Source organism: Meleagris gallopavo, chromosome 4 (assembly GCF_000146605.3).
Source record: "Meleagris gallopavo isolate NT-WF06-2002-E0010 breed Aviagen turkey brand Nicholas breeding stock chromosome 4, Turkey_5.1, whole genome shotgun sequence".
Lineage (NCBI taxonomy): Eukaryota > Metazoa > Chordata > Aves > Galliformes > Phasianidae > Meleagris > Meleagris gallopavo.
In genome coordinates this window covers 8,819,911-8,844,572 of record NC_015014.2, presented here as the reverse complement: position 1 = coordinate 8,844,572, position 24,662 = coordinate 8,819,911, and the positions used below count along the sequence as shown (strand labels likewise).

Below are 24,662 nucleotides of genomic sequence, written 5' to 3'. Positions count from 1 at the left end.
CACGGAAGGGGCGGCGACGCCGCGCCGGGCGCACGTGGTCGTTCCCGTCGGGAGCCTCGGGCGTCTCCCGTCCTCGGCCGGTTCCTGTGCCTACCGGCCGCTGTGTTGCGGTTCGGCGGTGCGGTCGGTAACGGGAGGCGAAAGCTGGGCCCGGATTGTTCCTGTTTGCGGCTGGCTCGGTTGCCGTCCACGAGAGCGTCTCCAGTCAGCCGGAGGGGCTGGCAGATAACGTTGCTCGCGGCACCGGCCTGGCAGCGCTGCTGTTCGCTGTGCTCCTTTAAATGCTGATGGTGAACCCGGCGACCTTCTGTGAGGTGCATTAGTGCCCATGGAACTGCTCCTGCCCACCATCCGTGCTTGGAATTGGGAACCCCTCATTGCAGCTCTGCGCCGGTGCCTGGCGGCATTAAGGGATAAGCCATTGTAAGCCCCGGGGCTGCAGCTCCGTGCTGACCTTGTGCAGGTGAAGGGAGGTTGCTGCAGCGCAGCATCACAAAGCTCTGTTTTGGAAACTGCGGTCTAGCTCTTCTTGTGCCTTCAGTCCTGTGGTTGCTCCTGTTTTGGGAGCACTGTTCCCAAAGGTGTGTGTTGCTGGTACTTCTTGCTGTGAAGCTCAGCTGCAGCCCTTTTACCAACCAAGTAGGGCTTTTTGCATCAGCAGTTGGGAGCCCTGAATACACACAGCACACAGCATTTGTTTGGGAAGGGAGAGTGGGGTTGGGAGGTGTTCAGTCAGCGTTGGAGATGGTCATCAGCTGGCCTGTTCTCTTTTCCCATTTGAAAAAGGAGAGTTGTTCTCTTTTCTGGTAGAAACATAGATTATTTTATAAGCAGATGTTTTTCTTCTTCTGTAAAACAGACCAGAAAACTTAGTTTTAATGTAAAGCGAAAAAAGTACCCTAGAATCGTATTACTTCATGAAAGCGATGGGATGAGATTTGGGTTAAAAGGATGGAAGCAAATGTGGTGTCCCACAGCCATGGGTGAGCAGATGGGCTGCTGCAGTATGCCCTTGTTAGTGTGAGCTGCAGAGATGCTGCATGGTGAGGAACCTCAGTGATCTCCCATGGCAGTGTCTTTTGGCTGCAGTTGGCACTTAGGTGAGCACTGCTGCTCCTCTGGGTGCAGTTCTCCCCCACACCTCTCATGAGGAGCACTCCCAGTGTTGCAGTACAGGGGAACTGGGCTGATGGCTCTGCCTTCTGCACGTCCCGCTCTCTTAGTGAGCCTGTCCCTCGGTGCTTGCCCTTGCTGTCATCTGTTAATGGGACGTTTTTGAGAGGGGCTAAAAGAGCTTTTTTTTTAAAATTGGCACTGAGATGTGGATTGATGCTTTTCCCAATGTGTCAGTGCAGTAGGGTTACTCACTGCATCTGACAGGTGCCTTGCTGCTCCCAGGGGCTGGGGCTCCCTCTCCCTCACCCTCTCCTCCCTTGCCCCTGGTCAGATTGGCATGGTGCTGGAGTGGTGTTGGAAAGGAACAAAGAGTGGCCTGAATGACCTTGTTGCCCTTGTCCCAGATGAGCCAGTCATTTGCTTGTGTGTGGCTGAGACTTCCCTTGGGAAGGAGGAACGCTCAGGTAGAATGTTGCCTGCAGGGCCTCTCTTGTGGGTGCAGGTATCCCAGGGCTTGAGACCGCTCCGAGCTGCTGCTGGGAAGGGCTGTTGGGACACAGCAGGTAACAACCTGTCCTTTGGCACTGATCTCTGTGCCCGCAGGGTGAGCTTTTGTTGTTGCCCTGTGCTGGAATGCCAGCCTTATCAGGCACCTACTGCTGCAGGAGATAGAGCCCCTTAAATAGCATCTGGGCAGGGCAGTGGCAGCGGGTTGGCTCAGCGGGGTGTCTCATTCTGCTAGAAGTTTTGTGTTTTCCAAGTGTTGCTAACTTCTGTGTTTGCTTGAAGGGCTTTAAAGCTTCCAGTCCTTACTTTTAAAGTCTGATTTGCTATCTTTTCCCCACGTGTGCCTGCACTAATCTGTTTCTGTAGGGTTTCCCGAGGCAGAAGTAGCAGCAATGGTATTTTCCTGCTTTCCAGCACGCAGCCATCACTTGTTTCTCAGACACTGTTGGTAACAGGATAGGTGCCTCAGAGCTCTCGTGGAGAACGCTCACCGAATGCCCCTCGGATGGCAGGGGCTGCAGACAGGTGACCCCGCTGCAGCTAAAGATAGCCCTGCCTTCTGGCTGCAGCGCCGGGACCCGGAGAGACACATTGCCTTAAATGGTGAGCTGAGCTGCAGGAGCCGGCACCTTGTGCTGCGGTGACACGGGACAGGTGGCTGTGCTGCCTGGGACCCTGCCCAGCCTGCCCACAGAGCAGCTGGCATCCAGAATGCCTGGGGTTCCCTTTTTTTTGGTGTTGTGCTGGGTCCCAATGGTCTGCCTTGTACCCAAGTTTAAGTGCGTTCTCTTGGAGTCACTTTATATTAGTTTATTTAACTACTTAGTGTTCATGAGTTTTCAGAACTCAAAAAAAGAGCTTTTTGCCTTAATTCCTCAGCTGTTGTTTAAGCACCTCCTAGTATTTGAATGCTTTGTGGTTCTGTTGTTTTCTCGTTACCAACCAGGCCTGTTAAACCCAGCTTGCCAATGTTTTCAGTATTAGGAAATAAGATATCACTGTTTTGCAAATTAATCTTGTTTTTATATGTACACTTAATCAAAATAGACTGAAAATCTGAAGAGAAGTGATGTTTGTATCTTAATGGGATCACAGTTGGAGATGGCTTTGTTTCTCTCTGCTGTGTCATTTTACAACCATCTTCATCACAATCCGGTTTATTTTGCTTAAATAGGAAGTGGAGCAGAAACCCTCAAAACTCTGTTTCTGTAAGCTCTTGAACTCCTAACAGAAACAGGGAGCTTGGCTGTGAGCCAGACATCTCAGAAGTGACAGTGTTGGTTCTTGTTGACTGCTTGTCTCGTGTCTTCCCTAAACGTTTCTGTTGGCAGTAAGGTGTAATGGTGTGAAGACACTGGACAACTTCTTGATCTTCATGTTTAAGATTGAACAGCATTGTTTTACAGGGATATGTATGGACTTGAGCCTGGAGTGTTCAAGGCCAGGCTGGATGGGATTGTGAACAAGCTGGTCTAGAGGTGTCCCTGCCTATAGCAGAGGGATTGGAACTAGATGATCTTAAAGGGCCCTTCTGACCTAAACCTTCCATGACTTGTATGACTAATCTGGTCTCATAACACTTTTATCCTTCTGCAGTGGAAGCATCAGTACACGGAAGCAATGTACACTGCACAGATAAGACAATTGAAGCTGCAGAGGCCTTGCTTCATATGGAGTCTCCTACCTGCCTGAGAAATGCCAGGAGTCCTGGTATGTCATTTACAGCTTCTCCTCCTCAAGCAGTTTTTCTTTCCACTAATCAGTAAAACCATCAACCTGTAAGAAGCATGCTTCCAGGTGATATCATTTACCTGAGTGATGCTGTTGGGGTGCACATACTCTAATAGCTACACATTTAAAGTGACTTTTCCATCTAAACATCGGGTAACACTTTTTTATTGTGCTGGTGATGGAGCATTGGCACAGGTTGCCCAGAGAGGTTGTGGAGTCTCCTTGGAGCTCCTCAGTAACTAACTGGAACATCATGGTCACCCTGCTCAGGGCCTCCGTGCTTGAGCAGAGGTTGGGCCAGGTGGCCTCAGGCATCCCGTCCTACTTAAGTCGGTCTTTGATGCTATGAACCTGACATTTTGCTTTGCTAGAATAGTTACTTCAAGGGAAAATTATTTTCATCTGTTCTTCTGTTTTAGAAAGAATATCTGAATACAGGATGTTGTAAATTGTTACCAGTTTAAAAACCCAGAAGTCAGTGTTGATGATTCTTTTAACTGTATCTTCTTTCTGAAGTTACTTAATATACATTGGATGAAACTGTGATCAGACTGGAACCCAAAAGCTATAAAATATGAAATGGAATTTGGGGTGCAAACCAGACCCATTTCTTGGTCCCTAATTAACTAAGGATCAGAGATTGAGCTCTAATTTTCTTCAATTAAAATTGAATTTAAAGTTGAGCTTAAATCAAAACAGTATTGCTTTGATATAATTGTCTTATGCTTAACAATGATCACAGGTGTGCATGTTTTGGGGAGTGGACTGATTTTCTACATGGCGGTTTGTTGGAATTGAATCTTGCTACATTTTTGCACTTGCTTTATTTAAAACAATTTTATATAAGAGAGATTAGAATAGTCAAGTAGAAACTTCGTAACATACTTTTTCCTCTTTCCCCCTTTTCCTCTCTTAGTGGAAGTTTTGGTCCCTCCTTGTGTGTCAACCCCAGAGTTCATCCATGCAGCCATGAGGCCCGATGTGATCGCAGAAACTGTGGTAGAGGTGCCAGCAGATGAATCTGAACCAATGGATTCATCTCCTGTTCGAACATCCCCTGATATCCATGAACGAATGAAGAAGAAAAAAGGTGCGTATGGCTCCTCGTAGCAGCTACCTCAGGGTTTATTTCGTATGCAGACAGCCACAGATGGTGCAGTCGATATGGATACGGATGGGTTAGATTAGCTGATTTCTCTGCTCGTGTTATCAGTGTGGTTCAAGTCTGAAATGTGAGTTCTTAGAGAACAAACCTGTGACAACAACCAAAAGTAGTGAGAGTGCGTTTCACCAACAGTTAAGGAAAAGGATTTCTTTTTTTGCTCTGTGCCTTGTTAAGTGAAGTCTGCAGAGTGGTGGAAGGGTAAAGAAGGATTCGGAAAGGACTTGAAGGGGGGGGTAAATATTTCTCTGGAATAGGTATGTGAGAGTGGGTGGTCTCAGGAGTCCTCGAATAGAACAGTAGGAAAGTTACTAGCTTACAAGTGCGTAAATTGATTTACAGAATCAGTACAGTGTCTTTCTGGTGAGAGAAGTATCTTGTTTGTCTGATTGGTGTGTCTTGGAGGAGACACTTTAGGAACAATGAACAAGGTCTAAGCGTTCAGCTACCAAATGAGATGGCTCTGAATGGTTGGTATCAGTCTGGGCTAGCAGTTTGCCTACAGGCATGTTATAATTCACTTAACCATAGGAGAACTTTATTAGAGATTCCAGCTGTATGTATGCGGGGTTGCTTCTCGTTTAGGGGAAAAAAACTGCAGTGTCATGATAAAGCATTATATAGCTGAGGTCTATGAGTTTGAGATTTGATGAAGTCATATGCGTGTCGCAAATGGCTGTAACTACCCTAAATGACATAGGCAGGAAAATAATGATAGTGCTTTTTTATAGCTGTATATTGGATTTAAACCATTTCTTCATTTTTTTCACTGTCTGTCTGAATAGTCATTACTGGGCAGATTGTGTTACAGGGCTATGCTCAGAAAGCTGACAGTGCGTAAGGTCATTCAGCTACAGCAACAGAATGATAACTTCTGTTGTCATAATTAATGCTTGTTGAATTCAGCATTTATTGAAGAATATTATTCATCAGCAAAAGATAATGCTGTTGTTCCTGAGGAAGGAGAGTTACTCAAAGTGACGGCAGAAGCAAGGGTTGTTTACAGTCTGCTGCCCTGGGTTATGATCCTCTTGGATCCCTGCTTGGGCCTGTTTACCTCGATGGAAAGGTCAGTGGAGTGTAAAAGGGTGAGGATTTCCCTGACATAGGAACACAGCAGGGGGCTGTGAGGGCAGGGCAGCCCCAGCACCACCCTGAGACCTGCATCCCAGGGGCTGCACGCTGAGAGGAAGCTTGCCTGTAGCTTTTAATGGGCAGATGTGGAGTGGAAGTGGGAGTTTGTGGTTTCAGCTGTAGGATTTTGTAGGAAAACTGATGCTTTGATGGACACATGGGCTAGAATATCGAAAACAAAGCAGGCAAAAGAGTGGTAGGTTCCAGAGTAAAAGAGGCATGTGACTAAAGGAATGCAAATACACTGGATTTACTTCATATGTGTGTACTTCACCTGCCAGTAATTCATCTGAAATGAGGTTAAATCTGCCTATGAAATAAGCAGACGAATGATGCGTTAAATTGGATGTGCAATAGTTGTAATCTGAGAATGTCAGTTTATCCATACTTGAAGCAAGGAAATAGCATTAAAAAAAAATAGAATGAACTGCTTCTTTCAGGAAAATCAAACTACAAAATGCTTTTATTCTGCATACAATTAATACTTTTCGTTTTTCCCTGCATGTTTTGTGTGTGCAGCTGGCCGTAAACCCAAGAGCCAACAATCGAGCATTTCAGATGGGTCTCCAGACCTAGGTATAAAGAAGAAACCTAGAGAAGGCAAAGGTATAATTTTACATTGTTAAGTCTAAGATCATGTCATTTATATGTATTGTATATGTCATAGATAAAACTAAGATCTTGAAAACTTTGGTGGGTGAATTTGCACTGACTTCATTCGGTCTCAACTTTATTTGATTTCTTTGCATTTGTTGATGCAAGATGGAGTGCAAGGATGTGCCTAACTCCCCTGCGTGCCCTGTAATACAACCCGTACATTTTCATTTGCTTTGCATTTATTGCTGTCTTTTGGGGTGTGTGTTAACTTGTTGTCAGGCAAATAATTTGTTAAGCTGCCATTGTAGGACTTGGCTCTGAAGTAGAAGCAGCTTGTGGGCATTTGTTGAGGGTTGGAAATGTGTTTCCTTAATTGATTCACAACTTCAGTGGGAATGTGTTGCTTGACTAATAGATGCAAATTGGCTTGAGGGTGAAAACAAATGATGATATGTTTCTCTGCGGCTTGAGTGAGGAGTTTTATGCACAAGAGTCATTATTCTTATTGTTTTTCATGATGAAGAGTCCTTTCTTGGTTTGCAAGTCTCAGCTTTTCACCCAGACATCAGACAGACCCACAGCACCCACTTACAGGTTACTGTTGAATTGCAGTACAGTGTATCAGCTCTTAGCCCTGCCTAGGTGCAGATCATGGATCTTGTTCCCAGCTAACTTCACGAAAAGTTGTTAGGAGATTGTACTTACAGCTGGGAGAAATAGAGTTTTAGTGACTCTCAGTAGCAGTGTACCAGCTGAAAGACCATGCAGTTGTCAGCACGAGAGCTGTTATTTCAGGATTTGTTTGAAAGCAGGATCTCTGCTATTTACGTCATTCCTTATCTGGGGAGTTGAGGAAGAATAGATGCTGGCTCATGGAAACTGGTGCAGAAAATAATTAAGTTTCTAGGCATCGGTCACTGTTGGTGCCTTTGATTTTCGCTGTAGCAGATCTTTGTATTTGCTGCTCTTAAAAGTGCTTCTTGTTTGATTTTTTTTTTTAAGTTATTTTTTAAGCCTTCTTTGTAATTCTGATGTTGCTATTAGTGCTTTCCGTTATCTGAAGAGCATTTGTGAACTGCCTAGTTGCTGCAGAAATGACTTGCAGAAAGGAGGATGTGTTTCTGTCCCTTCCAGCTTGTGTCTCTACTGGTGATTTCTCTCCTTAGCTGTTAGTTTTATGAAGTGTGAGATGTTACTACTCTTTTTTTCCAGTTTCTATGGGCGCTTAGGATATGCTTTCGTTTGTTGTTCTCACGAGGTATCTCAGTTCATATTTTACACCACAGCTGGCACAAAATACATTTTCCTTCTTCATGAAGGTTAACTTTAAGTCTTGCAAAATATTTTGTTATTGGCTTAATTTTTTTACTGTTTCTTTCCAGAAATGATTTGCCATATGCAGGTTGCTTTACATGTAACGTATTTCTGGAGAAACAGGAATTACTGTTAGAGCTCAGTGCTGTCAGCAGATTTAAGTCATGGAGGAGGAGAACAGCTGGTTGTACACAGCTGGAAACAGGTTGCTTGTTGTCAATGTAGGTACTTCTTCCTCTGTGCATTCTGGCTGCAGTACAAAGTAAAGCAACTGTAGATAATCAGCTTGAGTTTGTTATATTGAGGGAACTGAAGACTCTTGTTTTTAATTGGGATGAAAGTACTAGTAGTTGTCTTTGCATAGAAGATTGACAGTTTATATCTGGCTTCACTTCCCTTACTTTGCTTTTGCTTTGCTTAAGTGCTCTTTTTAAAGTGTAGGCAGATAGCATAAAGCTGCAGGAGATTTTTTCCCTCAGTTGGAGGGAGCGGAACTGGCCTTGAGCCTTTCAATATAGGTGCTGGTACAAATGTGACAGTTGATACATGCAATGCCTTGTATCATTGACATGCTTTCTGGCTGTTAGTCCTTGTATTTTGAGACTACAGCTGACACACTAAGTGGTGTTCCCCAGGGGTGGGTATTGGGCCCAGTCCTGTTCAATATCTTTCCTGATGATTGGTGAGGGCATTGAGAGCACCCTCAGTAAGTTTGCAGGTGACACCAAGCTGGGAGGAAGTGTTGATGTGCTTTGGGGTAGGAAGGCCCTACACCGCAATCTAGACAGGCTGGATTGCTTGGCTGAGGCCAATAGGATGAGCTTCAACAAGACCAGTGCCAAGTCCTGCCATAACTTTGGCCACAAAAACCCAGGCAATGCTACAGGCTTGGGGCTGAGTGGCTGGAAGACTGTGTGGAAGAAACGGACCTGGGGGTGTTGTTTGGCACCTGGCTGAATGTGAGCCAGCAGTGTGCCCAGGTGGCCAAGAAGGCCGATGGCAGCCTGTTTGTATCAGAGATCATGTTGCCAGCGGGGGCTGGGAGGTGACTGTACCCTTGTACTCAGCCCTGGTGCTGCCACACCTCGAGTACTGCGCTCAGGTTTGGGCCCCTCACCGCAAGAAAGACGCTGAGGCCCTGGAACGTGCCCAGAGAAGGGCAGCGAAGCTGGTGAGGGCTCTGGAGCACAAGTTTTAAAGGGAGTGGCTGAGGGAACTGGGATTGTTCAGTCTGGAGAAGAGGAGGCTCGGGGGAGACCTGATAACTCCCTACAACTGCCTGCAAGGTGGTTGTGGTGAGGTGGGGGTCAGCCACTTCTCCTGTGTAAGTTGTGATAAGACCAGAGGGAATGGCCTCAAGCTGTGCCAGAGGAGATTCGGGTTGGATGTTAGGAAACTTTTTACTCTTACAGAGTGATCAGGTGCTGAACAGGCTGCCCAGGGAGGTGTTGGAGTCACTGACCCTGGAGGTGTTGAAGAAACGTTTAGATGTGGTACTGAGGGAGTGGGGTTAGTGGGAAATATTGGTGATAGGTTGGACTGGGTGATCTTAGAGGTCTTCTCCAACCTTGCTGATCCTATGATTCTGTGATTCTATGATTAAGTAACAGACAGTTGTAATAATCAGGTAGACACAAAAAAAGTATTTCACTGTGCCAAATTGCTCTATACTGAAGGTAAGGTGGGTAATAACTGTGTCAACTCTGTGCACTCTTAAGATACATTGGTGATCTTGAGACCTTCCAGGCATGGAGATGAGTTTTACATGCTATTGAAAAAGGCTGTCTCCCTAGCAAGATGTAATATGTGTTTATGTCTACCATGCTGGATTTTGGATGCATAAGAGCAGCATGAATGTAAACCTGCTCAGATAATACATTTTATAGTCATATCTTTTTCTTCCTCAGGAGTCAATAGGCTCGGATTCATAGTATTAGGAAAGGTTAGTTTTCTAGGGAGAGAGGATTTTAAAATAGTTCAAAGTTCTGTTAAACATTTCTAAAGTTAGCTTTGTGTTAAATGCATAGCAACCATAATTGGCAGAGCAGCATACCTGTAGTATTGCTGGAGCTTACTGGCATAGTAGATGGCCTCTGAGTAACATAACTATTCCATAGCCCTCATGTGGAAAAATGTTATTCAGGTCACTAAGAGTTTGAAGAAAAAAGGAAAAAGTGTTGAGTCAGCAGCTCCATTCCAGCAGAAAAAATAAGGCACTTTCAGGAATGATTTCTCTCGAAGGTCACTTTTATTTCTGCAGTGAAACTGTTGCAGACCTCTACAGGATTTGTTGGTGAACCCAGATATCCTATCTCTAAGGAGCTAAGAGGAAAAAAAAAAACAACAACAACAACAAAAAAAACCAGAATTAATTTCAAGGAATACACTACTAGTTAATATTTTTTCTCTTGTAGAATTCTTTCTGAAATGGAAACTTACTGGTTGCTTGGTTACGTGCAATTATGAGGACTTAAAACACTTAGCATCTAATAAACAGCATTCTGAGATTAATAAATTAGGGAAGATTATTCTGACTTGATAAATGAAATGAGAAGAATGATATAAAAAGCTGCAAGAGTTTGTTTTGTGAAAATTATCCTTCACTTCCGCAGCATTACAGCATTAAGATTATCCAGGACGATTCCAGGATTCTGGAGTACTCTTCTTGACTCTTTTTCCTCATATAAGTCCTATACAGATTTCTCTGAAATGCAGCTGGATTTTCATATCACTTGATTCGGTACTTGCTGTTTACTGGAGCACTTTTAAAAATATTGAGTAGTCTGTCTTTGAGATCATCATCCAGAAGATGAAAACCATAATGAGATTTTTCTAAGATAGTTGACTTCTTGGAATCTGTAAGAGTGGCCTTTCAGCTGCCTTAATATATTTTTTGTTGTTACTCCATGCTGCAAACAAGTAGTGTGCTGGGCCATTAAACCTCAAGAGTTACTGATCTCTTTGCACACAGAAAATACTGGAGTGTATATTTTAATTTGCCCATGGCACCTGCTGGTGGCTTGGAAGCATGATCACGTGTATTGAGATTGACATTCTGAGGTTGTTACTCTTGTAGATCTGTCTTGGTTTTCCCTTCTTGAATTGCTTTAGCAGTCTTCTCCAGCAATACTGATAAAAGAGAGGTATCTTTTTTTCCTTCTGCTTTTCTTTCCCTTTTCCTAGGCATAGTCAGAGTCCGGGCAGCCCTCATGTTATGTTTTATGCCATCCTGATAGTCACTGTTACAAATGTTGTCTTGGGGCACCTCCAGTGGAAACTGTACAGAGATTGTACACCTCTGAAATGCCTGAGAAGTATTGAATTCTTCTTCTGTAGGCTTCTTCATTCTGTACCTTCCCAGTTACAGGAAGGTGTGTGGCATTTCTGCCACGTAAATCCTTGCAGGGAGTAGCTGGACTGGCTTTGCACCTAGCAGAGCCTTGGTTATTCTGCAGGATACATTTGGATCAGAACACGGGGCTGTCAGCAGCAGGTGTGAGAGCCCCTTTGGTGCTGATGTCCCATCGAAGTCAGCAGGATGATCCTGGACAGTCCTGGACAGGAGGCTGTAGCCTTTTTGCCATTTTAGATGGTTGGTTATTGAAAGTTGTGTGCCTTTGAACATTGTTTATTTCTGTCTTCTTGTACTTCAGCATCTTAAAGTGCACTGGCATTTCTCTCCTCTGCTTAAGAAACTGAGAAGAAAATTCTGAGCTGTCTTCCTATCTGTGCAGAGCAGCTGTAGGTTGTAGAGTCTTGGAACACCCTCCTATACTTTTCACTTTTCAAGAACTGGGAATGAGCGTGGAATTGAAGAGGCTCCTGTGCTATACAACAGATCACCAGGATTAGCTCCTCTCAGAATGTAAATATTTATGAAAGCTTTACTAAATAGAATGAATGAATGCTTGCAGGTTACATTACATACCATCCTCTGTGTAGTGTTTGCCTGTAATTTAGGTCATTTGGAGTTAGCTATATATGGAGAATTTTCTGCTGCCCTTGAAAGTGGATTTCTAATGTTCAAATGCTTTCTGATTATAGGAAATACAACATACTTATGGGAGTTTCTTCTGGACCTTCTCCAGGACAAAAATACTTGTCCTCGTTATATTAAGTGGACTCAGCGAGAGAAAGGAATCTTTAAGCTGGTGGACTCGAAAGCTGTCTCCAAACTATGGGGAAAACACAAAAACAAACCTGACATGAACTATGAGACCATGGGAAGAGCTCTGAGGTAAAATCTCAAGCTGCTGAATTCCTGCAGTTTCATATCTGACTCTTAAATCCTTAAGTCTAAATTGAACTCTATAGAAATAATACAAATTCTGAGGTGTTAAAAACTGCCCTTTTGCTGACTTGGCTGATGAAAAAGCAGCAGTTTTGCAGTTCCTGTTGCTTTCCATGTTACCAGTTAATTTGCAATTTACCTTTAGAGGTTTGTGTTTAAAGGGCCAGATTTTTTTTAAGCTGGATATTTGAGATGCTGTGCCAGCTTCTTGCCATACCTTCTTACGTTTTATTTTTGGCTGTGGTTATGTTAGCACAGAGCGAGTTTTTCTTTAGAATCAGCAATATCAGTTACTACTTAACGGTACTTCTCTTGCAGATACTACTATCAAAGAGGAATCCTTGCCAAAGTTGAGGGACAGAGGCTTGTTTATCAGTTTAAGGAGATGCCAAAAAATATAGTTGTCATCGATGATGACAAAAACGAACCCTGCAGTGAAGATTTGTCAATGCCTACAGATGAAAAGTCATTGGAGAGAGTGTCTTTATCTGCAGAAAACCTCTTGAAAGCAGCAACCTCTGCACGTGGAGGAAAAAACTTGTCTCAGTTAAGCTGTACCAGAACAGAAAAAGCAGTCACCAGAGTGGTGAATATTGCCTCACCAGCACACGATACATCATCATCTCGCCCCTCGACAACCACTACTACTGTCCCAGCATCGTCAGCTCCCAGGTTTGTATTGATGTGGCTTGGGCTTGTTGTTCACCAATGAATGACAAGCAGCTTTTTGGTTGGGACGGTGTCTTCATTACTTTATATGCTGGAAGTCCTCTCTGATTTACAGGCAGCCATGAATTGTGATAGAATACTGTGAAAGTGTGGTTTATGAGAGAGACCGCCTGTCAGTGCGCTTGCCCTCAAGCATATTTTAAAATCATGTAGAGAAGGGAGAGAGAGATGCTGCTCAATCTACAAGCTCCTATTATGAGATGGACAGGAGGTTTTTGTCGTCGTTGTTTTTAAGGAAAACAGCTAGAAATCTGCAAATTTGGGATTTGTGTATCCTTGTTTTCAGCGCTAACGGTTTAAATACACGTTTTTATTTTGCAGGACTGTACGTGTGGCAATGCAAGTGCCTGTTGTAATGACCTCTCTGGGACAGAAAATTTCTACTGTGGCAGTACAGTCAGTAAACGCAGGGTCGCCGTTAATTACCAACACAAGTCCAACAACGGCAACAACTCCAAAGGTAGTAATCCAGACAATCCCTACTGTGATGCCAACAGCTACCGAGAACGGAGACAAAATCACGATGCAGCCTGCCAAGATCATTACGATCCCCGCCACGCAGCTGACGCAGTGTCAGGTACAAACAAAACCAGGCCTGACTGGGTCGGGAAGCATCAACATTGTTGGAACCCCGTTGGCTGTTAGAGCGCTAACCCCAGTGTCTATAGCTCACGGGACACCAGTGATGAGACTATCGGTGCCTGCGCAGCAGGCGTCCGGCCAGACTGCCGCCAGGGTTATTAGTGCAGTAATAAAAAGCCCGGAAGTGAAATCAGACACAGCAGCTGTAACACAAGAACGTGAAGTGAAAACGCTGCAGCTCTTACAGGAAGAGAAGACGGCAGATGGGAGCAAGACTGTAACCCACGTAGTAGTAGTTAGTACGCCCTCGGCTATCGCGCTTCCTGTGACAATGAAAACAGAAGGAATCCTAACGTGTGAGAAGTGAAGAACAGGTTGCTTCCATCGTGGACTTACAGACTGTTACTGTTTTGCTTAAACTGACATAATTGGGGAGGGAAGTGGAGGCGATCGCCACGTCAAAAAGGAGAGTTTGGAAGTGTTAAAAAACATGTGTAATATTGGAGACTTAGTGGGGAGAAAAAGAAGTATTTTTCCCGTGTTTCAGTGGGAATGGAACCACATTGCTATGCTGACAGAAACGGCCTCTTCCAGTCAGGAGACAGCTGAACCCATGGAGAAGGAACGATAGAGAGACTGAAAAGGGACCAAACAGTTCACTACGCTGTCACAGCACACTAAGACCTGGAACACTAAAATTGATTTGTGTGAGAGGTTTGCCTTGGTTTTTGGTTTTCAGGGAAGAGGAAAGTCTCATTTCTAGAAATGGCAAAGTTGATGAATTTTATATGCATACCAGCAATCACTACTGTGTGCCCGCAGTACTCAACTGGTGCTAAGTGAAAACCTCTGCTACTAGGTATTGTAGAATGTGAAATAAAGGAGATTGAAGAGCTTCTAAAAGAAGACAGAGACCTAGAGGGATTTTTGTATCATAGCTTAAGCAGATTTAAAATGAAAGCCTTAGACTGATTTTCAATTATCTTTCTTGAAATAAGCTAATGGCTTGTTTGTTTAAAGCTTTTTTATTAAAACAAATTTTTTAAAAAATCTTGTACCTAGCACAGTATTGTTATAGAATTACATGTAACATATTTTGTATGGTAGGTAAAGTCTGTCTAAATTTCTTAATTGTGGACAAAATAGCAGCAGGCCTCCGGCCTTTTGCTGTAACATGCCTGTGTCTCTCACTTAGCCTTGACATCTGTGCATACATTTCAGTTTCAGCTCTACTCTGTCACTTGAAAGGTCACACCCAGCATGAGCTTTTGTCAGGTAGTTCTAAACCTGTAAATTTTTTTTTTTAGTTGAAGTTAAGAGGGAAGTACCAGTGTTCAGAATGAACTATAATAGTTTGTATATTCAACATTTGAAGTATATTCTATTTTGTTGTACTCTTGTTTCAAAGTGTATTCAAGTAGGTTTTACTGAAATATAGAAATGAAATTTGTTTTGTCTGCCTTCTGTTTTTAACTTTCTCCTTTCAGCTGTTTGGTTCCTTTTCTGCTCACTTGAAATCATCCAGGCATTCAGCCTCAGGTAGCTGGGATAGTGTGGTAACATGGAGCTCCCCAGCACTCTGATACTCCGCATGGCTGGCAGCTCTCCCACACAGCGCACTGAAATATGTTTCACTGAAGCATTTGAGAAGCTTGCAGTAGTTGACTTCTGACAGGGGTCTTGTTCTCTAAGCTTTTTTAGCACGGTCAGCATACTCAGTGTTCTTCCACTGTGGCTGATCAGATGAGTACTGGAGTAACTCGAGAAGCTAGGAAGGTGCTGCCCTCCAGCCCATAACTTTCTGTGTGCTCCCATTTGCTGTAAAGCAAAGAAAACAGGGTTTGCTGAAATAGCTCTGAGAACCGGTATCTTCTAAAGCTCTGGGACAACTTTCTGCTCCAGCAATTCCTTCATTTTCTAAGGCTGCACTGCAAAGTAAAAAGGGGGAAGTGAGCAGACTTCTCTACTTGATTGTACTGATCTGACTGTCTCATAGAGGCAAGTAGAAAACGTTGGTGAGTAGAAACTGACAAAGGAGAAATGTGTTGCACTGTTGCACTTTTTGATGCTGTTATCGTTGGCATCTTCAACTGTTAATATTTTGGCTTCTACACAAGTCAGTAATTTTAGGTAACCTTCCCTGCTCCCCCCCGAATGAGGTAAGTATCTAAATAGGGTTTGTATTTATAGTTGCCCGTAAGCTGTGGGTGCAGGGTGAAGCTCGGGTGAGAGTGCAGTACAAGAGTTATGCCACAGTTACAGCCTGTGCACAAGAGTGTGGCCTAAAAAAGGTGTTAGTAGCTCATCCTGTTTTCATGGGGATCCACAAGTGGTACTACAGCTGTCACTACAGGAGCAGCCCATCAGCTTGTGGGTACCCAGGTGCCCAAGAGGAACCTCCAGTTGCTAGCAAGATGCTCTGGGAAGTCTTCACAGCAGGGGCTTGGTAAATCTCAAAGTAATCAAAGCCTAAACGACCATTTATGTACTTCATGCCTAGATGAGCAGTTAAAACAGAAATCTGGATCTGAGGTCTTCATTAATTATAAAGGAGGCCGGTAGTAAACAGCTGCGCTAAAGTTTATTTTTTCACATTAACTTCTAAAGCTAAAAAACAAGCTACCTGCAGAGTCCTAGCAGTAAACCTATTCTTGCCTTCAAATGGTGAGAAATACGGGAATAGTTCCATACAGCCTGGCTACCATTTGGGGGGCTTTGTGTTTCTTTTGAAGAAGAGACTTGTTGGATACTCTAAGCAGGGAAGCAGAATTTGAGAACAAAGGGATGAACAAAGCTGAAGCAGGGAAACAACTTGGGTATAGAAGGCAGCAATCCCTTCCACCAGTAGTTAGCCCAAAGAAGAAAAGGTTCTTACAGGTGAACTGTGTTTCCAAGACTTGAAATGAGGGAGAAAGGCTCTTTCAAAGGGGGAGATGAACAAGAAGGAAGAGCATTTGTCCTGCTAAGGAAGTAGGTCAGAAGGCCATGGCCAAGGAAGAGGTAGACCAGAAGGCCAAGTGGGGGAAGCTAGTCAATGGGAGTATGCTTATGGAAGTTTGTGAGGCAACTCTACTGTGTAAAGGAAGTGGAGCAGGGTGAAAAGAGGCAGGCAGGCAGTGCTTTGTGCTGTGTGGGTAAAATAGGCTGGAGACAACAAAGACAAAAGCAGTAGCATTTTTAAACCGACTTTTCTAAGTCTTGTCTGTAAGAAATGATTCTCTAAATGGCTGTTACTTGATCGTGTGTGAAGGAGAGATGCTGTATCTCACAGCATGAAATGTATATCGCTGGCGTATTTGTAGTTAAGACCTTTCCCACACCTAATTTAGATACACGAAGTCAACTGAGGGCAGAGTACCTTCCTGGAAAGGATCTCCAGCTGACAACCTCCTCCTCTTAAGTTAGATCCGGGATTTCATCATGTAATGGCAAGAACAGAAGGAATGCAGGCACGGATCGCTGCTGCTTGCTAGATAAACAGCTCTCAGCCATACTTGCAGTTTCTGCCCACCCTCCAGCTGCTGATGGTCCTTTGGCTCTCTCCCCTGGCCACGCAGTGAGTGACAGCCATGTACCAGCTGCCTCAGGACATGTAGTAGAGGTAGATCGGGTGCTGCGAGAATCTTAAATCTGTATGAAGGTGCACTGTAACTGAAACAGTACTTAACAAGGTCAGAGAGAGTCCCTTCTCATTCACCTTTCCACGTATGGCTCTGTGCCCCACTTTTTTAAACATTTAGTTGCTAGATGTAAATACAGGTGGCCTTTTTGTCACAGGGCAGGTGGGGACTTCAGCATGTCTGCTTATGTGCTGCTCTTCAGTGTTGTTCCTCTGTGTACATGTGAGCAGTTATTCTTTATCAGAAGTGTGTCATCTTGTTCACAAGCCATACTTAAAAGAGGCAATCTCTTGTAAAGGTTATCGTGGAGGGTTTCTGCAGCTAAGAAGAACAAGATTGCTGACTGTCACTGAAGTCAGATTGTGCAAGCTTGCTGTTTAACATTCTTCTTCATTCTCACACAAAGTAATTACCGTGTGGGCAGGAAATATTTTTACTGATGATGGTGAAGGACATGAACTCAGGATGAAGGAGCTTTGGTCAGGTCTGTAACACCTGAAAGGCTGCTAACTAAAACACTGAAGTTAGCATCTAGATACATTGTTAGACTTGCAGTTCCTTTGAAAGTCTGGTCCTGTGTAGCGGTGCTGTCTTAAGACATCAGTAACTGGTGGCTCATGAAGAAGAGTCTAGGCTGAACCTGTCCTGGGCAAGTAGTAACTCTTGTGGATGCCACCAGTGGAATGAAAATGGAGTGTGAGTGAGCACGCTTCATGCGGAAGGCATTAAGGCATAGATTGCTAAGGTACCACTGATACCACATTATACATCATGATTATTTTTCAAATATCCTCTTACAATATTGTAAATTATAGGGGGGAAAGGGTAATGCTGCGTGATCTACAGGGAAAACTGTAACGTGTGGCAGCTTTTCTGAGTTGTGGCTAGAAAAGTTGAAAAAGGAATCTCATCCCTGAGAATTATTTTTGTTGCTCTCTCTTGAACCGATAAAGTCTATCTTGCTGTGCAAACCTGGTGAAAGGTTTTTATTCTTCATTAAAACTTCTTTCTGGCATCTCAAGCTTAGCATTCAAGTGCAGGGTTCTGTGCCTTGGCACAAGTGATCTGGGAAAAGAGTGGTGTGGGGAAGGCTTGGCTCTTCTGATCCTCTGCTGATTTAATGGACTTTTGGACCTGGCAAATCCTATCTGAGGTGATGAAGGAGCAGTGAGCCAGAGGTGCTGAGGTGTGAGACGAGAAAGGGGAGCGGTGCCTGAAGGCTCAGTTCTTACCCTGACACGTCCAGCAGGGGTCTCAGTTATGCGTGGAGACCATCACAACCCATATAAGCTAAGTTCAGTGCCTGCCTTGGAGAGACATTGAGCTTAAGTGGGAAAGATTCAAATGACACTACCTACTTCTGATCTAATTGTTATCCGAGAGAGAGCGTTCCAACAAGCTTGCAGCAGCTTCTGCCTTTCAGCAAATTGAGTAAGTGGGTCACTTCTTCCCTCAGCTGGCCTGGGGGCGAGGAAACTGTCACTGCTAGACCTAATGCAGCTCTTATTCAAGACCAGAGCAAGGGAGGTGCAGAGACTTGTAGCCTTGGTGTTCTTATGAGACAGGCGATCACAAAATGAGCTCTGAAGATGTTTTTATTCTGAGCGTCATGCTGCTACACTGAAAAAATTAAAAAACCTCCTGCTTTTTCCTATGAAAAATATTCACCATACTGATTTTTATAGAGGGTAGAAGCATTTCACTGCTGCAGGCCTCACGCTTGCTGGATAAAACAAAAGCAAGGGCAGTATTTCATTTGAGCTTTCTATAACACCATCTGCAAAAATACATCTTATAGCAAGTGCTGGAATAAAAAGCTGAAGCTGGCTGGGAAGTTAGCAGTTCCTTGTTGAGCCTTGTCTGTCCTTTATTACAGTATAGTGGAAAGCATTTACTGTTCTAGGAGGCATGTGTGATTTTAACATTCCTCCCCACCACACAACTCTCCCTTCAAAATTGTCCTTTAAGGATATGAAGCAGTGGACACTCACTGTCATGTGTCCAGGGCAAAATGAGCGTCACAGCCCTTTTCTCTTTAGAAAAGCTCTACAGTGATGGCAGCATCACAGAACTCATGCTGCATGCCCCCATTTCTGTTCTTCTCATGAGAGAGTTGATGCTGAAAGCCAGAGTCTCTATCCTGGGCACAGTGAAGCAGTGCCATGCAGATGAGCGCTTGGATACCATTCAGAAAATTGAGCTATTTGCACAAAAGCAAAATGGAAATTAGAGCTTTTTTTTTTTTAAATGCTTTTGCTTTGTTTAAATACAGTTCTGTATTATCTGGTTAATAATACTGTATGCCTATCTTTGCCTTACTACTGCAAGTGTAGTTTCTTCCAGAAACTAACAGAACAGGATGAATATAAACCCCAGCCCTCTGGTGTGACTTGTGTGGTAGATGCCTATTAGTAGTACCGTTTAATATGTCCATGCTGTAGTGTAATTCATGGGCTGTGGAAATCACATACCTGTATTATTTCTTGCCCTTCAGGTGTTTCGTAAGTGACAACTGGAGCTGCCTGTTGTGAGGAGCCAGCCCTGCTAGGCATGCTTAGCAGCTCCTCGGGGAGGAATACATGCAGCCTGGGGTGCAGTCCTGAGGTGGGTGCTGGCACTGTTTGTAGCTTCAGACAGCTGATGGGAAGAGAAATAGTTAGGGTAATTTAAGGCCTGGGCTTCATTACTAGCTAGGGGAGAAGGCAGCTTAACTTCTCCAGAAGTAACCCCTATCCCTACAGACTTGCTGTGAAATGTAGGCATGCAAGTTTGAGAAACACCACTTGCTACAAAAGTGGCTGTGACAACTTGTAAGGTTAGGACTGTGGACCTGGAGGAAAAAGGTCTGGAAGTGGCAGTATAATCCACTTATGGTAAGAAAATGAAAAAGATGGCAGTAGAGGATATTTTCTTTTCCAAAGGACTTTTATTATTAAACATCTGGAACATTTACAAGTTACCGTGGGCTTTATGCAGCATGGAAGTACTGCTTTATTTGCTCTGCCTAGTCTCCAAACTATCTACATGTCAGCCCAACCCCAATTATTGGTTCTCTCCTCTCCCTTCCCCATGTCCTGGCACAGTGGCACATATACAATCCACATATTCAAAATACCTATGTCACACCAGTGAGCACCATGCCACACACAACAGCTACCGCCCTACCCCACCTCTGTCATGGCCTGGGACCTGGGCCACGGAAAGAGGACCTGTAGGTGCTCCTGAGTGCTGCTGCTGTGCGATTTCAAGTCAGGTACAGGATTACCAGCTTCTCACAATAAATAAAATTTGTCTTCTACCAGGTTCCAGTGTAGATCTAGGTTCCGAAGATAAATAAAAGGAAGTCTTTCAAAATGAAGATTGGCCCTTTACTGAAACTGCAAGATGGACAAGGCTATTTAAACCATTTATAAAGGTAATACTTGAAGCAGATGAGAAAACACTCCCTTGTTAGGTGTGTACTCTGGAGGGAAGCACAGAATGTATACCTACAGAGCATTTGTGTGATGGACACATGCGCATTCTTTGGAAAAGTGAGGATGTCATACAGGATGTGCTGCAGTTAGCCCGTTTCCTCACTGGCTGGAGGGGGCCTTGCTTACACTGTACTACTACCCCTTCACTTTAAATGGAATCTTCCTCTTAAGTCGTGTGGAAATAAGAAGACTACACCAACATGATCTTAGATTTGTTCATGTCTAAACCTTGTTTAGCTTCCTTCATCTGCAACACAAAAGGAGTTAACAGAATCTGAGAAGTCAAGCCTTGTTTCCTTTGGTACCGGCACAAGCTTAACATCAAATAAACAAGATTAGCATGCTGACAGGGCAAACTGTTTTACATACGCACATTTAACTTTAAATACTCAGGCCTCCACATTCATTAGAGGATTATACTTTTAGCACAGGAGTTAGTGAAAGGATAAAGCTCATTTCCCTTCCAGTTTTCAAATCTGAATACAGAAAGACCACCGTTACAGGAACACTGACTCCTTTCTTCCTCCTTCAGAGGCTACGGATGAACGAGCTCTGAAGGGTAAGTGTAATTCCAAACAAGTGCCTAAAAGAATGTTTAGTCAACGGTATTTCCTCATCCTTAATAGCTTCTAGCCTCAGTAACACAAAACAATGGTGAATTAAGATACGGCAATGCCGGGTGCCATTCCAACCAATTATAACAGTCTGTCAGGGTCTTGGTTAAAACTAAAGTCACACACCAAAGACAGGTGATCTGAAGGGTAATTGAATGAGGGCAGCCTGTTGGGCCCAATTTGCTCTTCAGTCAGCAAGCCTAGGGCTGAGTTCACATTCAAGGCATGCTGGGAATACCAGATATAATCCAGTGTATGCCGGCACTCTCCCGAGGGCCGAATCTTCCAGGTGGTGTACGGGGGCTCTGACTGCCCGTCGGGGCTCAGCAGCTTGTATGCGCTGTTTAAGTTGAGGCTGGAGTTGGAGAATTCTCTGTAGACCTCCTCGGTTGGCTCCGCATTGAAGTCTCCGCAGATGATCAGAGGGATCTTTGCACCCTGGGTAATGCTCTTCAGGTTCTGGAGAAGGTCGCAGCCCTGCGCAGACCGAAACCTCTCCCAGCCAGTACGAGCTTTCAGGTGGGTGACGGCGATGCAGAACAGTCTTCCAGTTTCACTGCACTTCAGTGTCTGAGCGATGGCTACTTGGTTGGTCTTCAGTTTCATGGCGGTGAGCCGGATGTTTGCGCTGTTGATGAGCTCGAAGCGTTCTTTGAGGAAAAACAAGGCGCAGCCGTCCGGCCCGTTGTTCTGCTCCACATCTAGGCACGGCGACCACGGCTTCGGGAAGAAAGTGCATTGATAGCCCAGTCGGCTCAGGAGTGGCTCGAAGGTGTCGAAGTAGTGGTCGACTTCTTGCAGGCACAAGATATCCGGCTTGTAGGCAAGGATTTCCTCCAGGATGAGGCACTTCCTCTCCTCCCACTTCAGAGCTTCCATGGGGCACTGAACGAAGTTGTCTTTGCCTTCTCCAAGAGCTGAAATTAGAGGCGTGAAAGAAAGAAGTTATCAGTGGCAAAAGTAACTCAGATTCGAGACTTCTTCCCCTTCTTCTCAAAGGTCACCACACTGTCTTCCACTTGTGGCTGCCACAGCTTACCTGAGACAAAATGCAGCACTGCAAGGGTTACTTAAGTACAGAATACGAGGGCAGTTCTTACGTACAGGATTGCCCTCTCCCACCTCAAAGGTGAGGCTGTTGCATAATTCAACTTACAGTCCTGACTTTAGGGCTCTGAGAAAAATCAATAGTGATTATTTGGAAGAACTAAGAATTCCTGTAACCCACCTGAATCCCCAAATGGTTCAGCAATGCACCAACTAGAAAACAGAAGAGCTTTACAAAGAAATTTACAGAGATGGGTCTCTCTTCTGGGAGTTGACAACTAAAAGCGACAGGCGTGTCTTTTTTGGACATTGCATGTTCTAAGACAGGCATTCAGAGCAACTTCTGGATTCAGAGATGGCAGAAGAGGGAGACCTTTTTTCTTTCCTTCCAAACAGAAGACAAGTTGCCATTTCAAGTGCTTAAAATCTCCCCCTAACAGCTGGGCCTCGCATCATTCATCTCTCTCCCTTTATCCTGTCAGCCCCAGGTGTGTCTAACTGCACAGACACACCTGCATTTAAAACTTCTTGCTGCATTTGGTCTCCAGGTTCCAACCCGAGCTCCTACCTTGGGCGAGGATGTTCCACTGCATGACCCGGATGGGGCGGTGGTTACTGGCCATGTTTTTCTTCAGGTCCACAAAGTTCCTCTGGAAGCGAGGTGGTCGTTTCTGCAGAACGAGCTGGCATTCCTCCAGCAGGTCCTTGGGGTCTATGGGCTCCAGCTGAGCTGAGTTGGGCTGCTCCAGGCAGTCCTGGTGCTGGGACACGGCACTGCTGCTCAGCGTCTTGGCGAGAGCGCTGTAGAGCCGGCTGGTGCTGTTTCCCATGGAACAAGCTGCAGAGGGAAAACTGGCATGAGTGATGTCCGTGTGCCTTACAGATAATCTCGTTACGCATGAGTAACGTGGGGTTTGTGCTCAGGAACTTGCTCCCAAGACAAAACAAATAGGGTGCAGAGATAGGGATTAGCACTGCTCACAGTCCCGTCTCGTTTTGCCTGTTACTGGGTGCCACAGGTGCTGCAGCGTGCAAACCCTCTCGTTTAAGACAGCGTGCAGGCACCCCATAAGGGGAGAAAGGAGGCTTTCATTCAGAACGGGAGGACTAACTTCTGCACACTTTGTGAAAAGCAGAACAAAGCGTACTATTTCCTTCCTCACTGAGGAGAGCCCTAGCAGGTAAACAGACGCTGCCTGCTCACTGTTCCATGCACAGCGCTAATGAAGGCCACAAGCTGCACAGCCCAGTGCCCTGTTCCCAGTGTGGATGGCTGAAGGCCCACGGAGCAGCAGGCAGCTGATTCTCTGTCTCAGGTTAATATTTAATAGCAACCTCCGTCTGGGACTTTATTCCCAGCAGCAACTTTCCCTGAGTGCTTCAGCAGGCTTACAGCTTGGGGTGGGGAGAGGAGACATGGTTCACAGCACTGCTTTCTGTGTGGGCTGGTGACAGGCGTGTGGCAGGGCCAGGCCTGGCAGGAGGGGAAGAAGCAGGACAGGAGCCTGAGCAGCTCAGGGAATGAGGGGAGGCAGATAAATGAATGATCTTGCAGCAGGAGACTCACAGCCTTGTAAAACAAGTGCTTTTAAAGACGCTAAAAAAAATACTTAGGTGTTCCAGATGGGTAAGCCAATGGAATAGTGCCTCTATTATGCCCAGTTAGGGGTTTCTTAGAGCTGTTTGAAGGCAGTAAGTTAGGAAGAGAAACTGGACGTAGGAAATCCTCCATCCTCACCCCATCCCCATCCTTAAGTGAGGTACCAGGAGGCTCCCCAGGCTAAGAGGTGAGCTTCTAAGGGACTGCTTACAGCACTTCAATTCCAGAGATTTGGTCAGTTCAAACTATTGTCTGAAGCCAAGCACAAGCAGAAGAGATACCATTTAATGGCCAGGAAACGGGGCACAGCCATGAAGCCCCTGAGCAGGACCCCAACACAGCTGTGCAGGGAAGGGGAGCACACCAGGAAACATACACTCTCGAGGTTGTCCTTTAGCTGAGCACAGACAGTTCCCACAGTGTGATGTTGCAATGGGAAATGCCAGCTCAGCACCGCCTGCAGTTACTCAGTGTGCGAGTAAAAGAGGAAGGAAAAGGGACAAGAAGGCACCTTCTCAGCCGAGGTGTGGTCTTGGCCTTTCGAAGAACACCACGGCACAAAGTCCAAGGCTTCTTTTGTCATCTAATGACAGGACCGTGCTCTTTATTGTGAAGGCTCTGCTTCGTAGCCAAGGGCTGTGGGACGGCTGCCCCAGAGAAGCAGAGAGCACTGCTGTACCTCCCACCCCAACCCCAGCGCTCTCTGTCCCTGTGTGACACACCGGCTGCCCGCTGTCACACTACGCGTGCGGCCCTTGCTGCCGCTTGCCGTTCAAGCCTTGACTTTGGCAGCGAGCGGGAACGTCACGGTGGGACTCGGCGCCAGTCACAGCCAGAGCTGAAACCCTGCCCGAGTGACGCTCCGCAGGCCCGGTCAGGCGACGGCTTTAGCGTCGGGCCCTGACCTCGTGTCGGGACACGGGACCTGAGCGACCTCGGGCAGCCTTCGCACCCGGGGCCGCGAGGCCGGGCTCTCGCGTTTCGAGCAGGGCACGGCTACCGGCACGCACGGGACCTCGACCGCCACTCGCGCTCGACCGCAGCCGGCCGTGCCGTGCCCAGCGCCTCGCCTCGGCGCGTCACGCCGGAGCGCAGCACGGCTCTGACAGCGGAGCCCCTAGGGCACCGGAGAGCGGAAACCA

At 45.4% G+C, this 24,662-nt stretch overlaps 2 protein-coding genes across 3 annotated transcripts in view; one reads left to right on the top strand and one right to left on the bottom strand.

The window, feature by feature from the left end:
• The window catches only part of ELF2 (E74 like ETS transcription factor 2), a 29,013-nt gene extending 14,400 nt beyond the window's left edge, over positions 1-14,613 (top strand). For both annotated transcript variants that reach the window (XM_010709501.3, XM_010709500.3), the window contains exons 4-9: positions 3,220-3,333; positions 4,271-4,444; positions 6,170-6,256; positions 11,606-11,798; positions 12,171-12,524; positions 12,903-14,613. In XM_010709501.3, coding sequence (XP_010707803.1) covers positions 3,220-3,333; positions 4,271-4,444; positions 6,170-6,256; positions 11,606-11,798; positions 12,171-12,524; positions 12,903-13,530 — 1,550 coding nt within the window. In that variant the 3' untranslated portion in view covers positions 13,531-14,613. The remainder of the gene's footprint in view (positions 1-3,219; positions 3,334-4,270; positions 4,445-6,169; positions 6,257-11,605; positions 11,799-12,170; positions 12,525-12,902) is intronic.
• Positions 14,614-19,689: 5,076 nt separating this feature from the next.
• Positions 19,690-24,662, bottom strand: part of NOCT (nocturnin) — a 6,608-nt gene continuing 1,635 nt past the window's right edge. Inside the window, exons 2-3 of the mRNA XM_010709564.2 lie at positions 22,489-22,839; positions 19,690-21,790 (exon numbers count right to left, since the gene is read on the bottom strand). Coding sequence (XP_010707866.1) covers positions 20,955-21,790; positions 22,489-22,839 — 1,187 coding nt within the window. The 3' untranslated portion in view covers positions 19,690-20,954. The remainder of the gene's footprint in view (positions 21,791-22,488; positions 22,840-24,662) is intronic.